General features: G+C 40.2%; 4 protein-coding genes across 9 annotated transcripts; 3 read left to right on the forward strand and 1 right to left on the reverse strand.

The window, feature by feature from the left end:
- The first annotated feature begins 610 nt into the window (after positions 1–610).
- Positions 611–3,624, forward strand: sgl (UDP-glucose 6-dehydrogenase sgl). Its single transcript, XM_066394272.1, has 10 exons — positions 611–625; positions 699–883; positions 1,474–1,611; positions 1,669–1,864; positions 1,921–2,087; positions 2,136–2,277; positions 2,446–2,525; positions 2,575–2,799; positions 2,854–3,003; positions 3,063–3,624. The coding sequence occupies exons 2-10, from the start codon at positions 725–727 to the stop codon at positions 3,231–3,233; spliced, it is 1,428 nt and encodes a 475-aa protein (XP_066250369.1). The 5' UTR covers positions 611–625; positions 699–724; the 3' UTR covers positions 3,234–3,624.
- A 749-nt stretch (positions 3,625–4,373) lies between these two features.
- Positions 4,374–8,715, forward strand: LOC136411880 (leukocyte receptor cluster member 8). Its single transcript, XM_066394669.1, has 8 exons — positions 4,374–4,589; positions 4,733–5,559; positions 5,616–5,956; positions 6,077–6,295; positions 6,348–6,609; positions 6,664–6,862; positions 6,914–7,121; positions 8,131–8,715. Exons 2-8 carry the CDS (start codon positions 4,750–4,752, stop codon positions 8,291–8,293), a joined length of 2,202 nt encoding a protein of 733 aa, XP_066250766.1. The 5' UTR covers positions 4,374–4,589; positions 4,733–4,749; the 3' UTR covers positions 8,294–8,715.
- An 11-nt stretch (positions 8,716–8,726) lies between these two features.
- Paip1 (Poly(A) binding protein interacting protein 1) lies at positions 8,727–10,571 on the reverse strand. 2 transcript variants are annotated; one of them, XM_066394671.1, is made up of 6 exons: positions 10,104–10,571; positions 9,818–10,048; positions 9,484–9,756; positions 9,258–9,430; positions 9,077–9,199; positions 8,727–9,019 (listed from the first exon to the last, which is right to left on the reverse strand). In XM_066394671.1, the coding sequence occupies exons 1-6, from the start codon at positions 10,428–10,430 to the stop codon at positions 8,932–8,934; spliced, it is 1,215 nt and encodes a 404-aa protein (XP_066250768.1). In that variant the 5' UTR covers positions 10,431–10,571; the 3' UTR covers positions 8,727–8,931. The 2 variants fall into 2 exon arrangements, with proteins under 2 accessions (XP_066250768.1, XP_066250767.1); XM_066394670.1 differs by having other exon boundaries at positions 9,077–9,202; positions 10,104–10,570.
- Positions 10,572–10,916: 345 nt separating this feature from the next.
- On the forward strand, positions 10,917–18,673 carry babo (TGF-beta receptor type-1 babo). Of its 5 annotated transcripts, XM_066394673.1 has the most exons (7): positions 10,917–11,305; positions 12,135–12,270; positions 14,439–14,614; positions 15,046–15,291; positions 15,358–15,588; positions 15,687–16,397; positions 16,450–18,673. In XM_066394673.1, the coding sequence occupies exons 1-6, from the start codon at positions 11,239–11,241 to the stop codon at positions 16,391–16,393; spliced, it is 1,563 nt and encodes a 520-aa protein (XP_066250770.1). In that variant the 5' UTR covers positions 10,917–11,238; the 3' UTR covers positions 16,394–16,397; positions 16,450–18,673. The 5 variants fall into 5 exon arrangements, with proteins under 5 accessions (XP_066250770.1, XP_066250772.1, XP_066250773.1 ...); XM_066394675.1 differs by lacking the exon at positions 14,439–14,614 and adding an exon at positions 12,865–13,001 and having other exon boundaries at positions 15,687–18,673; XM_066394676.1 differs by lacking the exon at positions 14,439–14,614 and adding an exon at positions 12,865–12,995 and having other exon boundaries at positions 15,687–18,673.
- The last annotated feature ends 484 nt before the right edge of the window (positions 18,674–19,157 follow it).

Raw genomic sequence — 19,157 nt, forward strand, 5'->3', positions numbered from 1 at the left:
CATTTTCTATTAACATATTCGGTGTAGAACCAAAACTGGTATTTCACCATATTACTTTATTGATATTTAGTAGACAAGAACAATAAGAATATATAATTAAAAAAATTTTTCCAACAAAAACATGAGTATTCAAGAGTATCTAAATTCTATTTTTAGTAAATTGCGTCATCTTATCCCTCACACATATAGAAAAATTAAGCAGCAATCGATGTCAATTTTAAAATAAAATAATTTTTTAATACGTTTGTCAAATTACCTTGAAAATGATTATATTAAACCTTGTCAAATGCAATGTTGCCTATTTCAGTATCTTTACTTACCTCTTACAGTTGTTAGTATCTGTCGTTGTACTGACATTTATCTAACATCATAACCTTATATTTTCAGCCAATTTTTGTTTACGTACACATAAACAAGGAATTTTGTTCGAAGGATTAAAAGGTTCTCAGAACATTATAAATAATCCAAATCCCTGACAGCTAATTTGAAGACGTGGTAACGTTTCAATGTTGATCAGGCACTTGTCTCCTGTGACACGTATTTAACCAAGCTCCGCGTAGAGTCTCAAGAAACATCGCTTCTTCAAGCCGCATTTCACCCTGTTATTTGATTTCTCCATTTAAAGGTCGGTATTCCAAGTAAGTCCTTGGTTTTTATCGTTCCTTGCATGTAACATAGAATAGTTTCTTTACTTCCAGTTTATTTTTTATCTGCTTTGGCTAGGATGGTGGTAAAGAGCATTTGCTGCCTTGGGGCTGGGTATGTTGGAGGCCCTACTTGCAGTGTTATAGCTCTAAAGTGCCCTGAGATTAAAGTCACTGTTGTGGATAAGAGCTCAGAACGAATTGCTCAATGGAACAGTGAGAAGTTACCCATTTATGAAGTAAGTTTAATGCACAAACTTAAAGCAGAAACAGTATGAATTTGCATGGCAAGTAAATGTTTTAAATTCTGATGGTTATCTTCAGCATTATTGGTCTCTTACCTTAAATAGTTTTGCTCAATGTGGTAAATTAAACTATCTTAACTTATCCTCATTATCAGGTGATATTTACATAATATTCAATCATGTCAAGGTGTATTAACCATTATTATCATATTAGCATTTTTAATCCTTAAGTACGTAGCCTTTTCAAAATCAAATTGTCAGTCACACTTGGAATTAATTGAAAACTCACATTTTAGTGCTTTAAGACTTAAAAGGTTATTAGATTTGGAATGTGGGAAATTTCTTCATTGTACTGGCTGGATGACATCATTTTCATTGAGGATGTATTTAATGATGAATAGTCACATACACTAGACTGATCATTAAAAAATAAGCTTGTTCAAGTTTGACAACACAGTAGGTTGCCCATAACACATTTTTCCTCATTCTCTTTGTCAATTAATGAAATTTCTTAACACATTAAATACAGATCAAAAAACATAAAATAGAGATATTTGGTGATTCAATTGCCTATTCAATTTTAGCCAGGCTTGGACGAAGTAGTGAAGTCCTGTCGTGGCAAAAACCTATTTTTCTCAGATGACTGTAATGCTGCCATAGTGGAAGCGGACCTTATTTTTATCTCTGTCAACACTCCTACCAAGACCTTTGGCAATGGAAAAGTACCAAAGAACAAACCCTCTTTTAACATCCTTACGCACTAACTATACCCTTTGCAGGGCCGTGCCCCTGATCTGAAGTATGTAGAAGGGGCTGCGCGAATGATTGCTGATGTTGCTAAAAGCAACAAAATTGTAGTTGAGAAAAGCACAGTTCCAGTAAACGCCGCTGAGAGCATAATGAAAATTTTAAAAGCCAATCAACGGCCTGGGGTTTCTTACCAAATTCTCAGCAATCCAGAGTTTTTAGCTGAAGGTTGTTTAAGTGTGTTTCCATGTTAGAGTTTGGGCAAAAACTTTTTTTATATTTAGGAACCGCTATTACGGATCTTTTGAACGCGGATAGGGTGTTGATAGGAGGAGAGGAGTCACCGGCTGGAGAGGCGGCAATTGAGGAGCTTTGTCAGATCTATGAGCATTGGATTCCTAGAAAAAAAATACTTACAACAAATACGTGGTCCAGTGAGTTGTCTAAATTGGTATGTAAACACTTGAGTTTTTGGCGTTTATAATAACAGCGGTTATAGGCGGCCAATGCAATGTTAGCCCAAAGGATTTCGAGCATTAATTCTCTGTCTGCAGTCTGTGAATCTACTGGTGCAGACATCGCTGAGGTTGCAAGGGCTGTTGGTTTGGATTCAAGAATAGGGCCCAAATTCCTACAAGCGTCTATTGGTAAGTGTCCAGAAAAGTGAACATTGAACATGATGATAATAATAATACAACGTCCTTTTGTGTCTCCTGTCTTTTATTACTATCTCATTATGATGGGACCATCCACTAGTTCATTGTTTGTGTTATTATTATCGATTATTTCATTAAATTGATTATTTCCACTTACGGGTTTCGGCGGGAGCTGTTTCCAAAAGGACATCCTCAATCTGGTTTACATCTGCGAGTGCCTTAATCTGCCCCACGTAAGTTCCTCTTTCTGGGTTGAGTTTGTAAGCCACTTTATATCCTCAGGAAGCCGCGTACTGGCAAAGTGTCATTGACATGAACCAGCACCAAAAACATCGCTTTACGGCTAAAGTCATCGAGTGCCTTTTCAACACTGTCAGCGGCAAAAATATTTGCATCCTCGGGTTTGCCTTCAAGAAGAATACTGGAGATACTAGGGAAAGTGCTGCCATTTACGTGTCTAAAACTTTGCTGGACGAAGGTGCTTCTGTCAGAGTTTACGACCCAAAGGTCCCCCCTTTCTTGTGGCCAAATTTCAAAAACGAAATTATCATTTTTTAATAGGTGGAAGTTTCTCAAATCTACCAAGATTTGAAGTATGAAGGGGTGTCTGAGGAAGCCCTGAAAAACCACGTCAGCGTGTATCAAGACGCGTATTCAGCCACAAAAGACTGTCATGCTATTGTGCTTTGCACCGAATGGGACGAGTTTGTGGTATGAACAATAACGATATTTCAATCCAAACTAGAACTGCAGCTATTCTCGTGCTTTAGACGTTGGATTACGACACAATTTATGATCAAATGATGAAGCCCGCCTACATGTTTGATGGCCGCAAAATCCTAGACCACAACAACCTCCTTCGAATAGGCTTCCATGTGGAGACTATCGGCAGTCGCCTGGGACAACCGTTTAAGAATAGGAGGTTCAGTAGCAATCCTTAAATATTCTAAAGATATTTTCTGCCAGTTTGGTTAGCTGCACAACTTCCAAAATTGGTTTTAATGGAGTGTGAGATGAAGCCATTAAAATTATGGTTCTAATTCCTGTCCTATATAAGTATTAACGACTATAGTATTTTCAGGTTTAAATTGGTAGGTTCATGTTGTTCTATTTTTGTATTACATACTTTATTCCGTACCATATTTTAAGTTAGAATTAGAGGTAAATAAGCCCTGTAATTTGCATTTTAAATGCACCTGCTCCTATTCCGGGACAGGGGCAGCAGCGATATTAAGTTTTAGCAATAAGTTCTTCACAAATTGGTGTAATATTTTTTGCGACAAGCTCAGTCTTCTGACTTCGGAAACTATAAGAAATATATTATACATATCACATTGCCTAGATTTGACTTCCGTAGAGCTCGAACAGTAAACTTTATATCAATTTTAATGGTAGAATATGTTACTGAAATTCGAGATGTAGGTATGCAAATTATCTCTCTAGAACCCCACATAGAGAAGTGAAAAGTTGAGAATTTAGATCTTGTTTAAAAGGACATTTTCACAGGTATTTGATAATAAGGACGATTTTATTTAATACTATTTTTGGTTATAATGTCGACTGTACCACTACATTTGCCTGCTTAGGTTATAGTAATTGATATTTTGATCTTGAAGTCTTGGAGAATGCGGTGTCTTGCAACTTGTAGATAGTTTGAAAATTACAAAATTTGATCACATCGTGTAACAAATTGCCAACTTATTACCACGAACTGCACAAATTATTAATGTACATTTTGATTTAATGAGGAAACTAATAACTTCTAATTGAGAACAAACTACAATTGCCTGGATTCTATAGGTATATTTAAATTACGTGCAGTTTTTAATCCTTTTTGGTTTTTTACTCTTCGAATTCGGTAAAAAATATTAAAAATGGCCGTGCATTATTGAGGTGTTGCTATCTTTGATCAATGTGATATAGTAACTAAAACATTAGGAATCTGTCTCTTTCTTTCTTAAGACCATTCGTTTCGAGATGGGAGAGAGACAAACTGCTGATCTTTATTTGAAGTTGGGTTTTTGTCAAACTTCGATTGTCATTGTAGCGTCAATAATAATTGCCCGAAACCGCCATACCATCCAGCTGCCAAACCCATCATCAGTCATCTTGTTTTTAATGATTAGTAATTTGATTCTAGTGAGATGCAGTGAAAAATTTGCCTATTTTTCGGTTATTTTAATGGATTTTTCTCAATCCGCAGTGAATTGTGCATCGCTAAGTACTATTTAACAGTTTTCTTTACAGATCAACCTGTTTGGGACGCTTTTAAGGCCCCTTTTTTTCAATAATTGTAGGTGAGTCATTCCGGAGTCAAAATGGCGCTTTTGCAATAAATTTACGTGGTATTTGAGAACAGATCTAATTCGTATTTACTGATTTACGTATTATTCTACGGGATAACCCAACAAATGAAATGCCTCAATAAATTAACTTTCAGGTTTCCATACAGTAGCAATGTCTGATGAAACAGATGTGGCACTTATTCCTCCTCCCCCGGGAATATCTCCGCCACCCTTGCCTCCAGATGACAATCCTCCATTACCCCCAACCCCCCCGGAGCCCGTTCAAAACGCCACGAACATCACCAACACCCCCCCATTACAACCAAACCCCCCTTCTCAATTAGACTTTTGGCAACAAAACACTCGTCCTTATTACATGCAAGGCTTGCAAGGGGGTTACAACTACAATACCTATAATTCTTATTTCAACTGGACTAATCAGTATTTCCAGGGCAAAGCCCAACCCCCTTTACCAGGTGCAGCTAATCAGACTTTTCGAAGCTCAAACCCCTATGGGGTGAAACCTGTTAGGTTTCAAATTAACAGTAAACGGTTGCCCAATCAGAATGCCATGATAAATTCCCCAAATAGTGGGGCAGCTAAAAAGAAACGCAAGAAGAATCGAAATAATCAGGCTTTGAATAACCCATATTCAGCTGTTTTCCTTCCATCTCAATTTAATAATGGTCTTCCTCCCTTGCCTCCAGAGGACTTTAAAAACATTCCTAAACCTGAGCCTCCTCCAGAAATATTGCCCCCCCTCCCTTCAGAGGTACCTCCAACCCCTTTAGAACAAGCTGACAGTAATACAAGTGGTCATGTGGAAGGAGCTGTTAAGCCTGAACATTCTTCGAATCAAATGCTTACTTTGAACAATAGTAATACAGCTGGGGCAAATCCAACTGATGATTGGCCCCAAAGCCTGAAAGGTTATGTGCATAAATGTTATTCTAAGTGTAAGACCACCATTGATAAGAATCAGGTAGATGTACTAATTTTAACCTCATCATTAATTTAATAGCATCTCTTTTCTTGTAGGTGGAAATTATATTGAAAGGCAAAATAACAGCAGCATACCAACAAGGCCAACTTGGCAAAGACTGGTCAAAAGAGCCTCTTCCAAGCATTCATTCTGAATCCCAGGCTCAGCAGCAAAACAGTCAAAATCCCCGATTTACTGGCCAGGCCAATATCAAGGCAGGTCTTCTCTCACAGTTTCAACATGGCCCCAAAAAAGGTCTTTCACCAGCTTTGGGGGCACGTTTGGGGGGGAGGAATATGTTTCGAAGCAAGGGTAGGGACTCTAGGTCTAAATCAAGATCCAGGAGTCCTGCAAGGCGGGGAAGGAGTCGAAGTCCTAGAAGTACCAAACATTCTAGGTAAATGTCTTAGTAGGCAGTTATTATGATTCATTTTGTCCAGATCTTATTTGGGTTATTCTTAATATCTGATATTTATAATATCTTGATAAAGCATCAAATAAATTTCTCCAAATTTAGTTCCAGTGGCAGTGAAGAAGAAGATTTCAAGCCGGTAATTAAGCCGCCGCAGAAAAAAGGTAAGCTAGCTGATCGCCTTGGACCGCAGAAAGGAAAACTGACCAAGAAGCAAAAAGCCAAGGAGAAGAAGGCGGCGTTTTACCAAACTTTTGGTCAGGACGTGGAAGAGAACTCCGAGTTGCTACAGCAGAGAGCTGCCAGGTTCAATGTGGCCAGTAAGTAAGTCACCTTCCTATCCTTTTATAGGTGGATTTTTAAAGCGTTTCTTTAGATTACCCCCACTCAGTTTCACCGTGGACGCCACTTCTCCGACTGACTCGGCAGAACTGGATTTGGCGAATATGCACATCAAGGGCACGTGTCGCGATGTTGAAAAATCATTTTTGCGCCTCACAAAAGCCCCTGAAGCGTGCGATGTTCGTTGCGAAGAAGTGCTCAATCAGGCTTTATCCAACGTCAAGGACCGGTGGATTCAGAAGCAGGACTATTACTACGCGTGCGATCAGCTGAAGAGCATACGGCAGGATTTGACTGTAAGCTACTTAATAAAATCCGTAGTTTTACTTATAAAGGTTCCCTTCATAAAGGTTCAAGGTATTCGCAATGAGTTTACGGTGCAGGTATATGAAACTCACGCCCGTATCGCTCTGGAGAAAGGCGACCATGAGGAGTTTAACCAATGCCAGACCCAGTTAAAGTCCCTGTATTCAGAGACTGGCGGCGAGAATCGTAACGAATTCACTGGCTATCGCATCCTCTATTATGTGTTTACCAAAAATACCTTGGGTAATGCGGTTTTTCAAAGATACCTTCAGGCTCATAGGTGTGACTTTGCAGACATAATGACGATAATGAAGTCCTTGTCGGACGAGGAGAAAACAGACGCGGTCGTGGCGTATGCGTTGAAGTTCAAGTCCGCTTGGGGCATTGGGAACTATCACAGAATGTTCAGTTTGTACCTGGAGGCGCCTCTGATGGCCGGATATTTAATCGAGTGGTTTTTAGAGAGGGAGAGGAAAGATTACCTTAAGTGCATCATCAAGAGGTAAATTGGTTTATGTTTGAGATACGCATTTCCGCGATTCTCTGAGCTTATTGAGAGTTCCTCAGCAACTTAAAAAAAGAGGATCGATTAAAGACCATTTTTTTGAGAATGTCTGATTGTCTATGCAAGTGACTCACTTCAGACAGCACTTGAAATACTTACGAGGTTACGTCAAAAGTATACGCTAATTGCTACTTTTGAAAATTTAATATTAACATTCAGATATTTCTCTACCTGCTTTAAAACGTGTCTTAATCGAGTTTGAACTACGAATTTCCGCGATTTTCTAATCTTATTTACAGCTCCTCAGCAATTTAAAAAAGAGGATCGATTAAAAGCCATTTTTTTCGAGTATGTCTGATTGTCTATGCAAGAAACTCACTTCAGACAACGCCCGAATACATCCGAGAATATACGGGGTTGCGTCAAAAAGTATATGTTGATTCCTACTTTGGAACTTTTAATATACTAACATTCAAATATTTTTCTGGCCACGGTAGCACGTGTCTTAATAGAATTTCTTTACGACTCCTCATTAATTATCAGAGCAATTTCTCAGAAAAATCGTTTAAAATGCCTTATTTGTATGTTTGCAAATGGGCCTTGGTACCAGTTGTCGTTGACATGATTGTAATGGTGATCAATGTTCAACTTATCCAGTATCGAGAAGGGGGGGGGGGGGGGACTATTTTGTGGAGATTCATTGTTAAAAAAAATAAGAATTTGTTTTTTTTTCCCATTGACTCCTTGCCCAATTAACAGAAAGTAACTCCTAGAATAATCCGCAAATTAATTTCCTTAGCAGCTGCTTTAACACACTTCTCTTTCAGGTTTGCTCCGATTATGCTTCGATTTATGATATTTAATCATTTGTCCCTTCAATGAACATGTGCCTGCGGGCCAATTGAATTCATTTAACGCACCAATAACGGTATTGGGAACATTTTCATTGAAATTTCGCCCGTTTCCATGGGCGCCGCACCTACTAAAATTCTCCTTTTATGTTTAGCTACCGGCAGACGGTGACCACCGAATTCCTAGTGAGAGAGTTGGCTTTCAAAAGCGAGGAAGAGTGCCTCGAGTTTCTAGAGCCGTTTTCATTGGTGTTTACGGATGATAGCCGGAACGCGGTTGACTGCAAAAGTAGTATGGCTTCTCTGGGCAATATTTAGCCCTAATTCATTAGCGCCAGTCCAACTTCATCGCTATATTAGTCAAAAATCAAAGGAAATAAGGAAGGAGATTCAGAATCGTTTGCCCCCCTATCTCCGACCAGCGCTACGCGATTAAACAATTATGACGTTGAATCTCATATATTCGTCTCAAGTCCTGAACAAATTTTCGGCGCAGGCAAATGTCCAAGGCTAGTGATTCCAATGCCGTTCGTTTAGTGGTGTTTTTGAGGATCGCACTGATCCTTCTTCGAGGGCACTTCCCGAACTCTGTGAAGCAATCTCGCAGTAGCCCTATTTGAAGCCTGGATTCGCCGCAACATTTTAGTTGCGGCGTTTAACTTATCTTTACTTATTATTGGCAATTTATATTGTATTATTGGTAATCATTATTAATAATAATAAAGGTTTTTTTGATTGAATGTTAAGACTGTTATTTGGGGAATTCAAGCAGGAGTTTTCTTTTGCCTGTATTAAATAATGCTTTTACACTTATGACATACAACTAGACCTAAACATAGAGTATTCAAACGACATCTACACCATATGTTTCGTAATTAAGTCAATATTTCAACTGACAAATCATCACTATAAATAATCAACACTGCAAATAGACAAACACCCTACTTTAACAGGGTTTAGGAGTTACCCTTAGCTAACTTTAAAAATTCTTCAAAAGCTTCTTCCATCTCCTCGTCCATCTCTTCATAAAGGTCATCAGCATCCCTTAAGTTGAGAGACAAATGTAAAATTACGTTTACAAACAAAATTGGCTAAACTCACCCGTCGTAATCGGTTGCATGAACTGCCAGGAATTCTTGTTGTTCTGTGCTCAAAGCTTGCCCATCCACTTCATACAAAATTCCATTCACCATTTCTTCATAGTCTTGATCGTACTCTGAAGAACTGCTAACGTAAAAAAACCATTTAAAAAAAACTTCAACTTCGATAATTTCAGTCTTACTCAGAGTTGGACCCTTCAGTGGCGCTTCGCCCCCAATTGGACTCCCTCAAATTGATCACAGAATTTATAAAACTCAACATAGAATCTGACAGGGAATTGGTTGATTCTTGCAGTTGTACAAATATATCGTCCAAAGCCTGTTTATGATTTTGTTCAAGTGAATAACCTGTCAACTGCAAATGCAAACATAGAAAAAACCAGTTTCGTCGTCGGCAAATTGACTCACTTTCAGTGCCTGACAGACACACTTTACATTGTCATTTCCTCCATTAGACAGAAGTTTCTTCATGGAGTCAAGAAGAGGGGCCCCATATAAACTGTCATGGGGCAATTGTGTGTACAACTCTGCAATGAAAAGAAGTGCATTCTGTTTATTTGGGTTCTCATTTAATTCTTTTTGACATCTCATGTGCAGCTCTGCTCTGAATTCTGGACATCTTTGTTCAATGTACCAGCAAAGACGCACTCCATTGTAACGAAAGTTTGGGCAGTTGATTGCCTAGAGACATGACAAGTGTGGTGGCTAAAAATGGAATATCTCAGAGTAAAAAATAACTTACCTGGCTGACTAGTATCTTAGCTATCTCAGACATAGTAATTATATTGTGGAAATAAGGGCAAATAGTCTCCATAAACACCACCAGTAAATTGTCAAACTGGCCTGGATACTTCATTAAGGAAGAGATTATTTGCTTCAGCCTTATCATATCTGGAGAATCATCACTGGTACTGCTAGCAACCATTGCTTCTGGTAGTACACTACTTATTCCTGTTGAGCTTTCGCCACTATGCTGTTGGAAAAAATCAAATTTAGCACACTTACCTTGACAACGTGACTATATTTACCTCGCTACCATGGACAGAATTCTTAATCTTACTAAGCCTGCCCTGTGTACTGTGCTTCACATATTGTAAACCTTCATTTCTGACTGTAATATGAACAGTCTGAAACTGCTGCACTAGGTGATCAGGGCTTGGAGCAGGCGGCTTAAACATGGGAATAAACTCAGGGGCATCCGGTCTTAAAACGGAAGTTTTGCTCAGTTCTGGTGGCACGGGGACCTCGGGGTTGAGGCTTGTGCTCTCTGTGGCAGGGGCTCCTTTGGGGAGCCGCATGGGACGTTGAGTGCTGGACGACGATTGGTCCCACAGGACTTGAGCTTTTTGCTCCATGTTTTCGATGATCAATCAATGTGGTTCTAAACCGGTAAATTGGTACATAGGGCCACGAATACAAACATAACACATAAGAAGAATGGTGAATTTGTTGTTTATTTAATGCGCAAAATCGTTGGAATTGAGCTTTTTGTGAGGTTAGGTTTGTGCTGAGCGGAGTAATTGGTGCAAAAAAGTGCTCTCGCTGCTCTGCTCTGTTATTGTCTTTTCCTTGTTAGGCGCATGTTGGAAAAAGAGGAGTAATGTCATGTTTCCAAACACTTTTCCGCTGTTTTTATCAAGATAGAACTTAAAATTTTAATATAAAACTTCAATAAATTAGTGAAAAGTTTTGTCTTTAACAATGTGAGCAAATTATAAATAAACTTTAGATTAAATTTAATTAATGAGCTCCTTCCGTTTCAAAGTAGCCGCCTTTTTTCATGTGCCAAACGTCAATCATATTTCGCCATTTCCGCTCGAGCGCCCCCTAAAGAAAAAATGTTTAATTATCAATTATTATTAGACAATTCCTGATGGTGTCTCTTGAGGGAAGATTTTCGCTCTTTTTTAATGGTTTTAATCGTCAATTAATTACTTTTCAATAACAAAATGTAGAAAACCTCAGATTGAGCTGTATCCATGTTAAAGTGTTGTGCTTCACGTTGCCAATCGGACCCTAGCAAGTGCGTGGAACAGCATTAAAAGTCGGTCTGTGTATCATGGAGAAAAATGTTTATTTCCTCAACTGAACCAGTTTTCCGGGCAAAAGACGCTAATTCCCGGAGAAATTTCACCTTTTGAGGCGGTCTAGATCACGTTCGACATGAGCCGACCTCGATTCACGATTTGGCACGCGGTTTTACTGCTTACTTGCCTCATCCATCTTCCTGGTAAGTCCTTTTTTCATTAACCAATTACTCAAACATGTAGGCAGCAGGACATCGCCTAATTAAATGTTTATTTTAACGTTTCGGAACATTGATATTCCATTTTGAAGGGGACAATGATTTAAATTGATTGGGTATTAGGTTTACTCAAGTAACATGTGTTGTTGAGGTAAATTATTGCTGGGTAGATGAGATTTTTAATACGGGCTCGCAGGGGAATTTGTCCATAAAACTGTTGTACAGTCTGGCATACATACCTTTAAAGCAACCCTACCTGAGGGTCCATTGGGTTTATAACCGGGCAGTGGTGACTGAGACCCATCATATTGAGTATGTATAAGGCATCAAGTCTTGATAGCACAATCCTGGGCTGCCTGCAGGGAGCACTAAACATGATATTCTCACTGCTGAGCACAGTGTCCACAATTCGTCTGACACTAGATATGTATCCGATGCATAACGATTGGCAAAACAAATCTTCGACTTGAAAGCAAGAAGAAGCAACTAATTCCAGTGTAGCCAAAGGCTTTAAACAAACAAATTTAATATGTAATAAAACATTAGAAGAATTGTTAAGAGATACAGCAGAGGAAGATCACTTTACAAGCTCTCTATTTGGTATTACTCAAAATGGAGCAGGTTTGTTCAGGCAAATCGTTGGTGCTATCACTATTTTTTGACAGGAAAAAATATTCAATAAGGCCTTTCATATCCAATGATGGTTTTCTGCCCAGTATCTTAAGACAAATTAGTTTTTGCTCATATGAAACTCATTTCTATACACACTTGATACAGTTTAAATTGAAGTGTCCGAGACCATTTCTCTTTTTAGGTGTATCTTCGATGTTAAAATGTAAATGTGATATTAATATATGTAAGGACACTAACGGTACTTGTGAAACGGACGGGTACTGCTTCACCTCAGTCCAGAGGAAGAAAAACTCAGATGAAGTGGTTTACAATTTTCGGTAAGTGCAGTTTTTCTTTTTTTGTTGAATGACCAGTATTTTAAACATTTGTGATGTCCCATTTAAGCGAATGGAATTTTAAGTACAATTTTCATTAATCGCTAATAATAAAGTTTATGAGGTTGAAACCTGTTGATACTCTTTATTGTATGTAAACAGGGTACTTTAGAAAACATTAGGCTTTTATCATGTTTTTCAATCAAGAGGCTTAGAACTCACGTATTAGAGGTCGTCATGAACAGCAGTGTAAATAAGTCAATTTTGATAGAAAAATGTGGATTATCGCCTGCTTATCTGAGATTCCACACCCCCTCAGTAGCTGCGATATAAAAGCCAAAATCCTGTTAAATTAATGACTGTTTAGTCCTTGTGATAATTGGTATGCCAGCCCTGATTCTCCTACCAAAGCTCCTCGAAATTCATTCAAATTCCCTACCTATACACCCATTTTGAACTTGACTTTATGTCCAACACCTAATTTGAAATTGAGATTTTCTAAAGTAATTTGTAGTCGTCTGCTGATTTTTTATGCTTTACCAACCTTGAGTAGGTGCTTAATATATAGTGGAAGGAGGTTTATTTTTCTTTCCAAAGAGGCTGCTATGATAAAGCAAATTTTTTCCCACCTGACATCGGAACCCCAATGGAGTGTAACACTAGCAGCTACTCCTGTTGCTCCGATGATTTCTGTAATGCCGACGAAATCAAGAGTTTTCTCGATGCTGGTAAAGGTAACCATGAGTGTGCCCCCCATTCCTTTTTGCTGATAAACGCCCCAAGTTTCTTATTAACAGACTACTAACATTACAGCTCGGAGTGACCGTTTTTTAGTTTTATTGTGGTTTCCCAAATCGGGCAAGAAGTCCTTATTAAGCATAACAAGTGTTGTAGACAATAGAGGTTTTCCAGCAAGCTAACTGGCTGATTTTGTGTCCAGGGATTATACAATGAAACCGCAGCGTTACAGAATCGAGTTCGAGGAAGCGCGATCTTATTTCCCAACATTAAATATGCATTGACCTTTCTTTTGTAAACTGTTTTGCTGTTGAGTTCAATAAACAGCATTGTTTTTCTTTTTGGAGGTGATTGTGGTTCCTTGGTTACACAATTTATTTTTAGAATAACTAAGGAATTATTTTCCAAATAGCAAATAGGACGTGTCGCTAATGGCAACACCGCGATGTGCACTTGTCAAACCAATATGGCCCCCCACATGTCGGCGACTTGTAAGTGCGACAAGAACAGTTCTTTGAGGAAGCTGCAAATGGAGCTGGACAGCGTTGCCAAAGTTCAGTTATTAATTGACGTGTGATGACAAATATAAGATGTAGGAGTTACGAGTCGGGGAAAACTAGAAACCCCGACATTAATATTTAAACGTCTCGAAAACTGTTGAAAATTGGACTGGGGTGTGCTACATGAAAATTTCTGCGAATTATAAGCGGAATGCCATAGTAATTGCAGAAAATTGCAATGCCACGTAACGCTTAAAATTGCGTTGCTAGTCGGGTGATTACGACTCGGGTTCCACACAATCTCCCCAATTCCCTCCTTTAAATCGGCTGGCTACCAATCCTCCACTAAAAACGAAAAACAGGGAGCCATATCTCTCAATAGTCAGTAGTCCTCCCTGAACCAAATCCCCACGTGCCCAATTCCAGATGTCTCGACAAGAACCTGGGCCTGCCCACCAACAATCCGATGTTCTGCCACACGCCGCACAATCAGCTGAACGCCAGCTTCAGGATGGAGTGCTGCAAAGATGAGGACTTTTGCAATGTGCGCTTGAACCCCGTCCTCACCATACGGCCTGCAGGTAAATGCCGGCGAGGACAACGTAGTAGCTGTTGGTAGTTTTTCTTCTCTTATTTTTGTTGGGAGGACGCAGTCGCGCTCCTACAGCTGTTTCGAGGGTGTCTCTGAGGGCCTTCACACTCTCTCTCACTTTTTATTCTAATGTAAATAGCTCCTTATAGTTTCTTAGCTAACCCTTCCTTCCTCCTAGCTTTGACTAAAGCTGATGCCTTAACTCTTTTATTATCAGTAGATTTGGTGGTAGAGGTGTTTGTAAAGAACATTTATTTTTTTATATATATACATATATATTTAGTAGTTTGCCGCGCCTGCAGAGCCTCGGAGAGACTTGAGCAATGTGTGTATTTTTCTAGATGTTTCAGTAATAACGGGTTCCCCGAGGTCGTCGGCCTCGCGGGGAGGCAAGGGGAGTATTGTAACGATACCGGACAGGGCGAAGAGTATATTTGGACGGCGTCCTGTTGTAACGATCAGGATTTTTGTAATGATCTTTCATCACCTTTCGTTAGGCCCAGCAGGGAGTTGCAAGGTTAGCAGCATTGGGATTTCACCATTTCCAATGAATGTTCCATTTTAGTCATTTATTTGGGGGAAACTTCGTTCGCAATGTAATGGCGTTTGTGTCCATGGACATTTTTCTGTTGTTCGTCCGCGGGGCCATTAATCTTTGACATGACAGGTAGCATGACAGGATTCCAGCGCGCCGGAGCTTCACTGGAAGGACTTTAATATGAATTTTATTTAGGTGCATCCTCTAACCTTGTTGGAGTCTTCATTGACGCTTGCCTCTATCGCTTTAGCTTGCTTGTATGGCGCTTTTTAAAATCGAACTGTTTTGCTATTGCACGCCTTTTTGCATGTGATTTATTTATACATAACATAGTCCGTAACATTAACCACCTTAGTCGTCAAATCCAGTACCAAGGTGAGAACGGTGCTAATCCACGAATTGAATTGTAGCCTCCGAAACGTCGTACCTGACCTCCTTGGAGATAGCCCTGTGCATCACGGTGCCCACCCTCATCGGCTGCATTATAGTCATCTTCTGCTACTACTTCAGAACAGCCTCTCACAAGAGGAGGGGGCTGCATCAGCACCTAAAGCAGCAAGGAGACGACAGTATCGAAGCCCCGGATCATCCGATTTTGAGCAAAGGGGTTAGTTTGAAGCACATGATTGAGATGACTACTAGTGGGAGTGGGAGCGGTGAGTTCAATTTTTGCTGCGCCCAGTCGAAATATTCGATCATCAATTCGTTTTGCCTTTATGTAGGTTTACCGTTACTGGTCCAGCGTTCCATTGCCAGACAGATTCAGCTGATGAACATTATCGGTCAGGGCCGGTTCGGGGAAGTTTGGAGGGGTCGTTGGAGAGGGGAAAACGTTGCCGTGAAGATTTTTAGCTCGCGAGAGGAGAGGTCTTGGTTCCGTGAGGCGGAAATCTATCAGACGGTCATGTTGCGGCACGAGAATATCTTGGGATTCATAGCTGCCGACAATAAAGGTATGTAGTTTATATTCTGCGGACACTCCGTATATGTATTCGGTTCGTGAATGTGAGGAACAACTGAATCTTTTGTAACACGTGGTTGTTTTGCGCAGACAATGGAACATGGACCCAATTGTGGCTAATTACCGACTACCACGAGTTCGGCTCCCTGTTTGATTTCCTGAGCAATACCACCCTGACTACCAACAGTATGATCCAGATGGCGCTGTCCGTGGCTACCGGCCTCGCCCACCTGCACATGGACATCATGGGCACTCAGGGCAAGCCTGCAATCGCGCATCGCGACCTCAAATCCAAGAACATCCTAGTCAAGTCCAACTGGACGTGCGCGATCGGCGATTTGGGTCTGGCAGTGCGCCACGACGTCACCACCGACACCGTGGACATACCGCTGAACAATCGCGTGGGAACCAAGCGATACATGGCGCCCGAAGTGTTGGACGACACCATGAACATCGACCAGTTCGACTCGTTTAAGAGGGCCGACGTGTACGCTTTGGGGCTCGTTTTTTGGGAGATGGCAATGCGGTGCAATGTGGGTGGCAAATACGACGAGTATCAGTTGCCGTTTTTCGACGCGGTGCCGCCGGATCCGACTATCGATGAAATGAAGCGCGTGGTGTGCTACGAGAAGCAGCGGCCCAACATTCCGAACCGCTGGCAGTCGTGCGACGCGTTGCACATCATGACGAAGCTAATGAAGGAGTGCTGGTACCACCACGCTACTGCCCGACTCACCGCTCTCAGGATAAAGAAGACTCTGTCTAATTACAGAACCTCGGAGGAGCTCAAAATGTAGACGAGTGAGTAGTTTTGATTCAAGTTTTCCTCAAGCAGCGTGCGCCTCGATTCCAGCTCTTCCTTGCCAGGAACGCAGGTGATCGGATTAAAAAAGAGATTCGTTTTTGTTATAAAGTCTATTCTAAGCTATTGTAGTTCTTCGGGTAGGCATTACCCGTCCGTTTTTTAACGCGAGTTCTTCCTTGTCGTTCCGAGCGTTTCGGGTCTTTACTCAGTAAAGTTTCACTGCCCTTTACAAGAAATAGTTACGTAACATTATTCATTCCATATTTTAGTAATTTTATTAAACGTGCGTGGTTCGGCAACGCTGCGACGCGCTTTAATTCGAGGGTATTGATATGCTTACATGACGTTTTTGACAGTTGAAAGTGGATATTGTTACAATGCAGGAAATGGCAACAAGCCACCACACTTTTGTTTTTGTCAATGACAGTTGTGACTGCCATTCTTCTGGAGATGGTTGACGTCATTTTTGGTGATGCGAGGATTATCAAATAGGATGTGAAAACGCTCGAGATAATCTGACTTTCTTCGGTGTGCGCGCATTCGCGGTTAATCGACAGTATCGCTTTTTGGTAAATTTCCAACTTGAGAGTCGATTGCTATCACATTTACACTTCCATCACTCACATTTCTATGTATAATAAAAAGTGTGAAAAATGCGAAACTGGCGGTTCCAATATCTCGAAAATGGTTGGAAATAGGCCTGGGGTGGATGTAGGTACACGCACACCCCAGTATGGTGCCTAAAAGTCAATTTCATGACGTCACATCACGACTAAAACTTGGAGAGTATTAACCTAACCATGGTATATATTCATTGATTAATAACTTGACAGAACCGTGACGTCGCAAAGCTATAACGAATTTTCCCTGGAAAAGGGACAACGTTGCGTACATTTCCTACTTCCACTGGCAATTTTTTCCCTCGTTTAAAGCATAGCGTCACGTTGTCGACATTCCATTTTTCTCAACTGATCCAAGGAAGGACCTCTATTTCAGCACTTTAATACTGTTTATACAAACTACCACTAGTCATTATCCCTTATACCATATTGTCCCCCCTCCTGAGCGTTTTATCATGGTTTTCGTATTGACGTGAAGTGCGTGAGTGAGTGTGATTCATGGAAGTTCCTAAAGTGTTTTTGAGCATAATGTTGACATTGTCGGTCATTTTCTTATACCTTAGCAGTTGCAGTAATAAGGCTTATTTCTTTATTTTCCCTGACGTGGCACCGTGGCCGTGTACGAGCGAGATCGTTCGGCAGTGGTGTCACGTTAGTTACTTCACCTTTTGTACAAATATATTTTTACCTAGACTTAGCCACGTTAGGATTAGGCTGTATTTTTAAGCATTATTAGTGGTAGTGAGCTTATAAACCTTTTCAGAGAATCGATTCATTTAGGGCAAGTTTTAACCGCATAAGACTGATAGAAGAGAAAGAAAGTTAAATTAGCGTAGGTTCGTTTGCACGCAAAACCCATTTACTACTCACTTCTTAACAAATTAATATAATCCTACATATAAATGTTATCGAGGGGACCCCATTTGGGCCGAAATTCAGCGAGCCTGCAGTGGAGGTTGCCCCGCACTGTGTCGTTGAATTTGATTGTTCTACTTGTCATTCTTGTACTAAAAATAATGTAAATAGCATCATTTGCAGGAGCAGGATTGCAGTGTTCGAAGAACCTATTTTTTAATAACAATAGAGAAATGGTACAAATTCAATGTCAAGATTTATTGTAAAAGACACTTACAGATGGGAAAATTGCGTGTTTCACTTCGACATCGAGGGGGAAGCACGTTCTATTGGCCATGGCTGCTAAAAGTTACTCCTGGTGGGCCAGCAGAGCCCTCCAGGAATTATAACTTTTCCTTTAATATAACTTTAATGATAAAAATACAAATTTCCTCAGGACAACTTAGATGTACACACAAATGCAATAGATTTTAAACCTATAGGATAGTTTGTCGGTAGTAGAACTACAATTTTGATTTATACTAGAATTATTCAAAGTATAAAAAGGCTTTATTTAATATCTACTGATTGTTACAAACGTAGGGTATAGCCTTGGCCCCCAATGTCGATTTTAACGCCACCAAAAGGGGAATAAAATCAACTTTGAGGACTGAGAGCGAATTAAGGGTAAAACTTTTTTGTAAGAGTTATGTTTTTGTTTACATTTGTGTACAGTTGTTTTAGTTGCAAATTTAGAATTGTAGAGGTACTATTATTATTGTAAACATATTTGCAAATATATTAATATACTTCCAACACCAGAGGGATTTTTCTGAAAAAATTTCGCCCCTCAAGGAACGGGGCGAGACCTCGAGCCGCGTTCCTTGATTGCCGCAGCATGTTAACTCTACGACGGTCGGCCAAACCTTTCCTGTCTTACTTGTGCAGTGGCCGCATGTGGACCATCGAAGTCGAACGTCCGAGATTTATGCAAATTTCGTCCTTGACCTTCGGAGAGAACCGAAATAATCGACTGCGGCGGAAGGGAATAGCTCATTCGAAATGGGTTGTACGTCCAGAGAGCCGAATTGGGAGTCGCTCGTGCGGCTAAATGGTTGTGCTTTGAGAATTGGGCCAGGGGGGGAAATTAAGGTTGTGGGCATTAAATTAATTTTAATAAAAAAGTGCTTTTTCTCCATCTGCACTTGAACAACAAGAGGTCGACCCCGAACACATTCAGAGAAACCAAATGCAGACAAATGCCACTTAAGAGTGATTACCAGCACAGATAATCGCCACTAA

The sequence above is a fragment of the Euwallacea similis genome, chromosome 10 (assembly GCF_039881205.1).
Source record: "Euwallacea similis isolate ESF13 chromosome 10, ESF131.1, whole genome shotgun sequence".
Lineage (NCBI taxonomy): Eukaryota > Metazoa > Arthropoda > Insecta > Coleoptera > Curculionidae > Euwallacea > Euwallacea similis.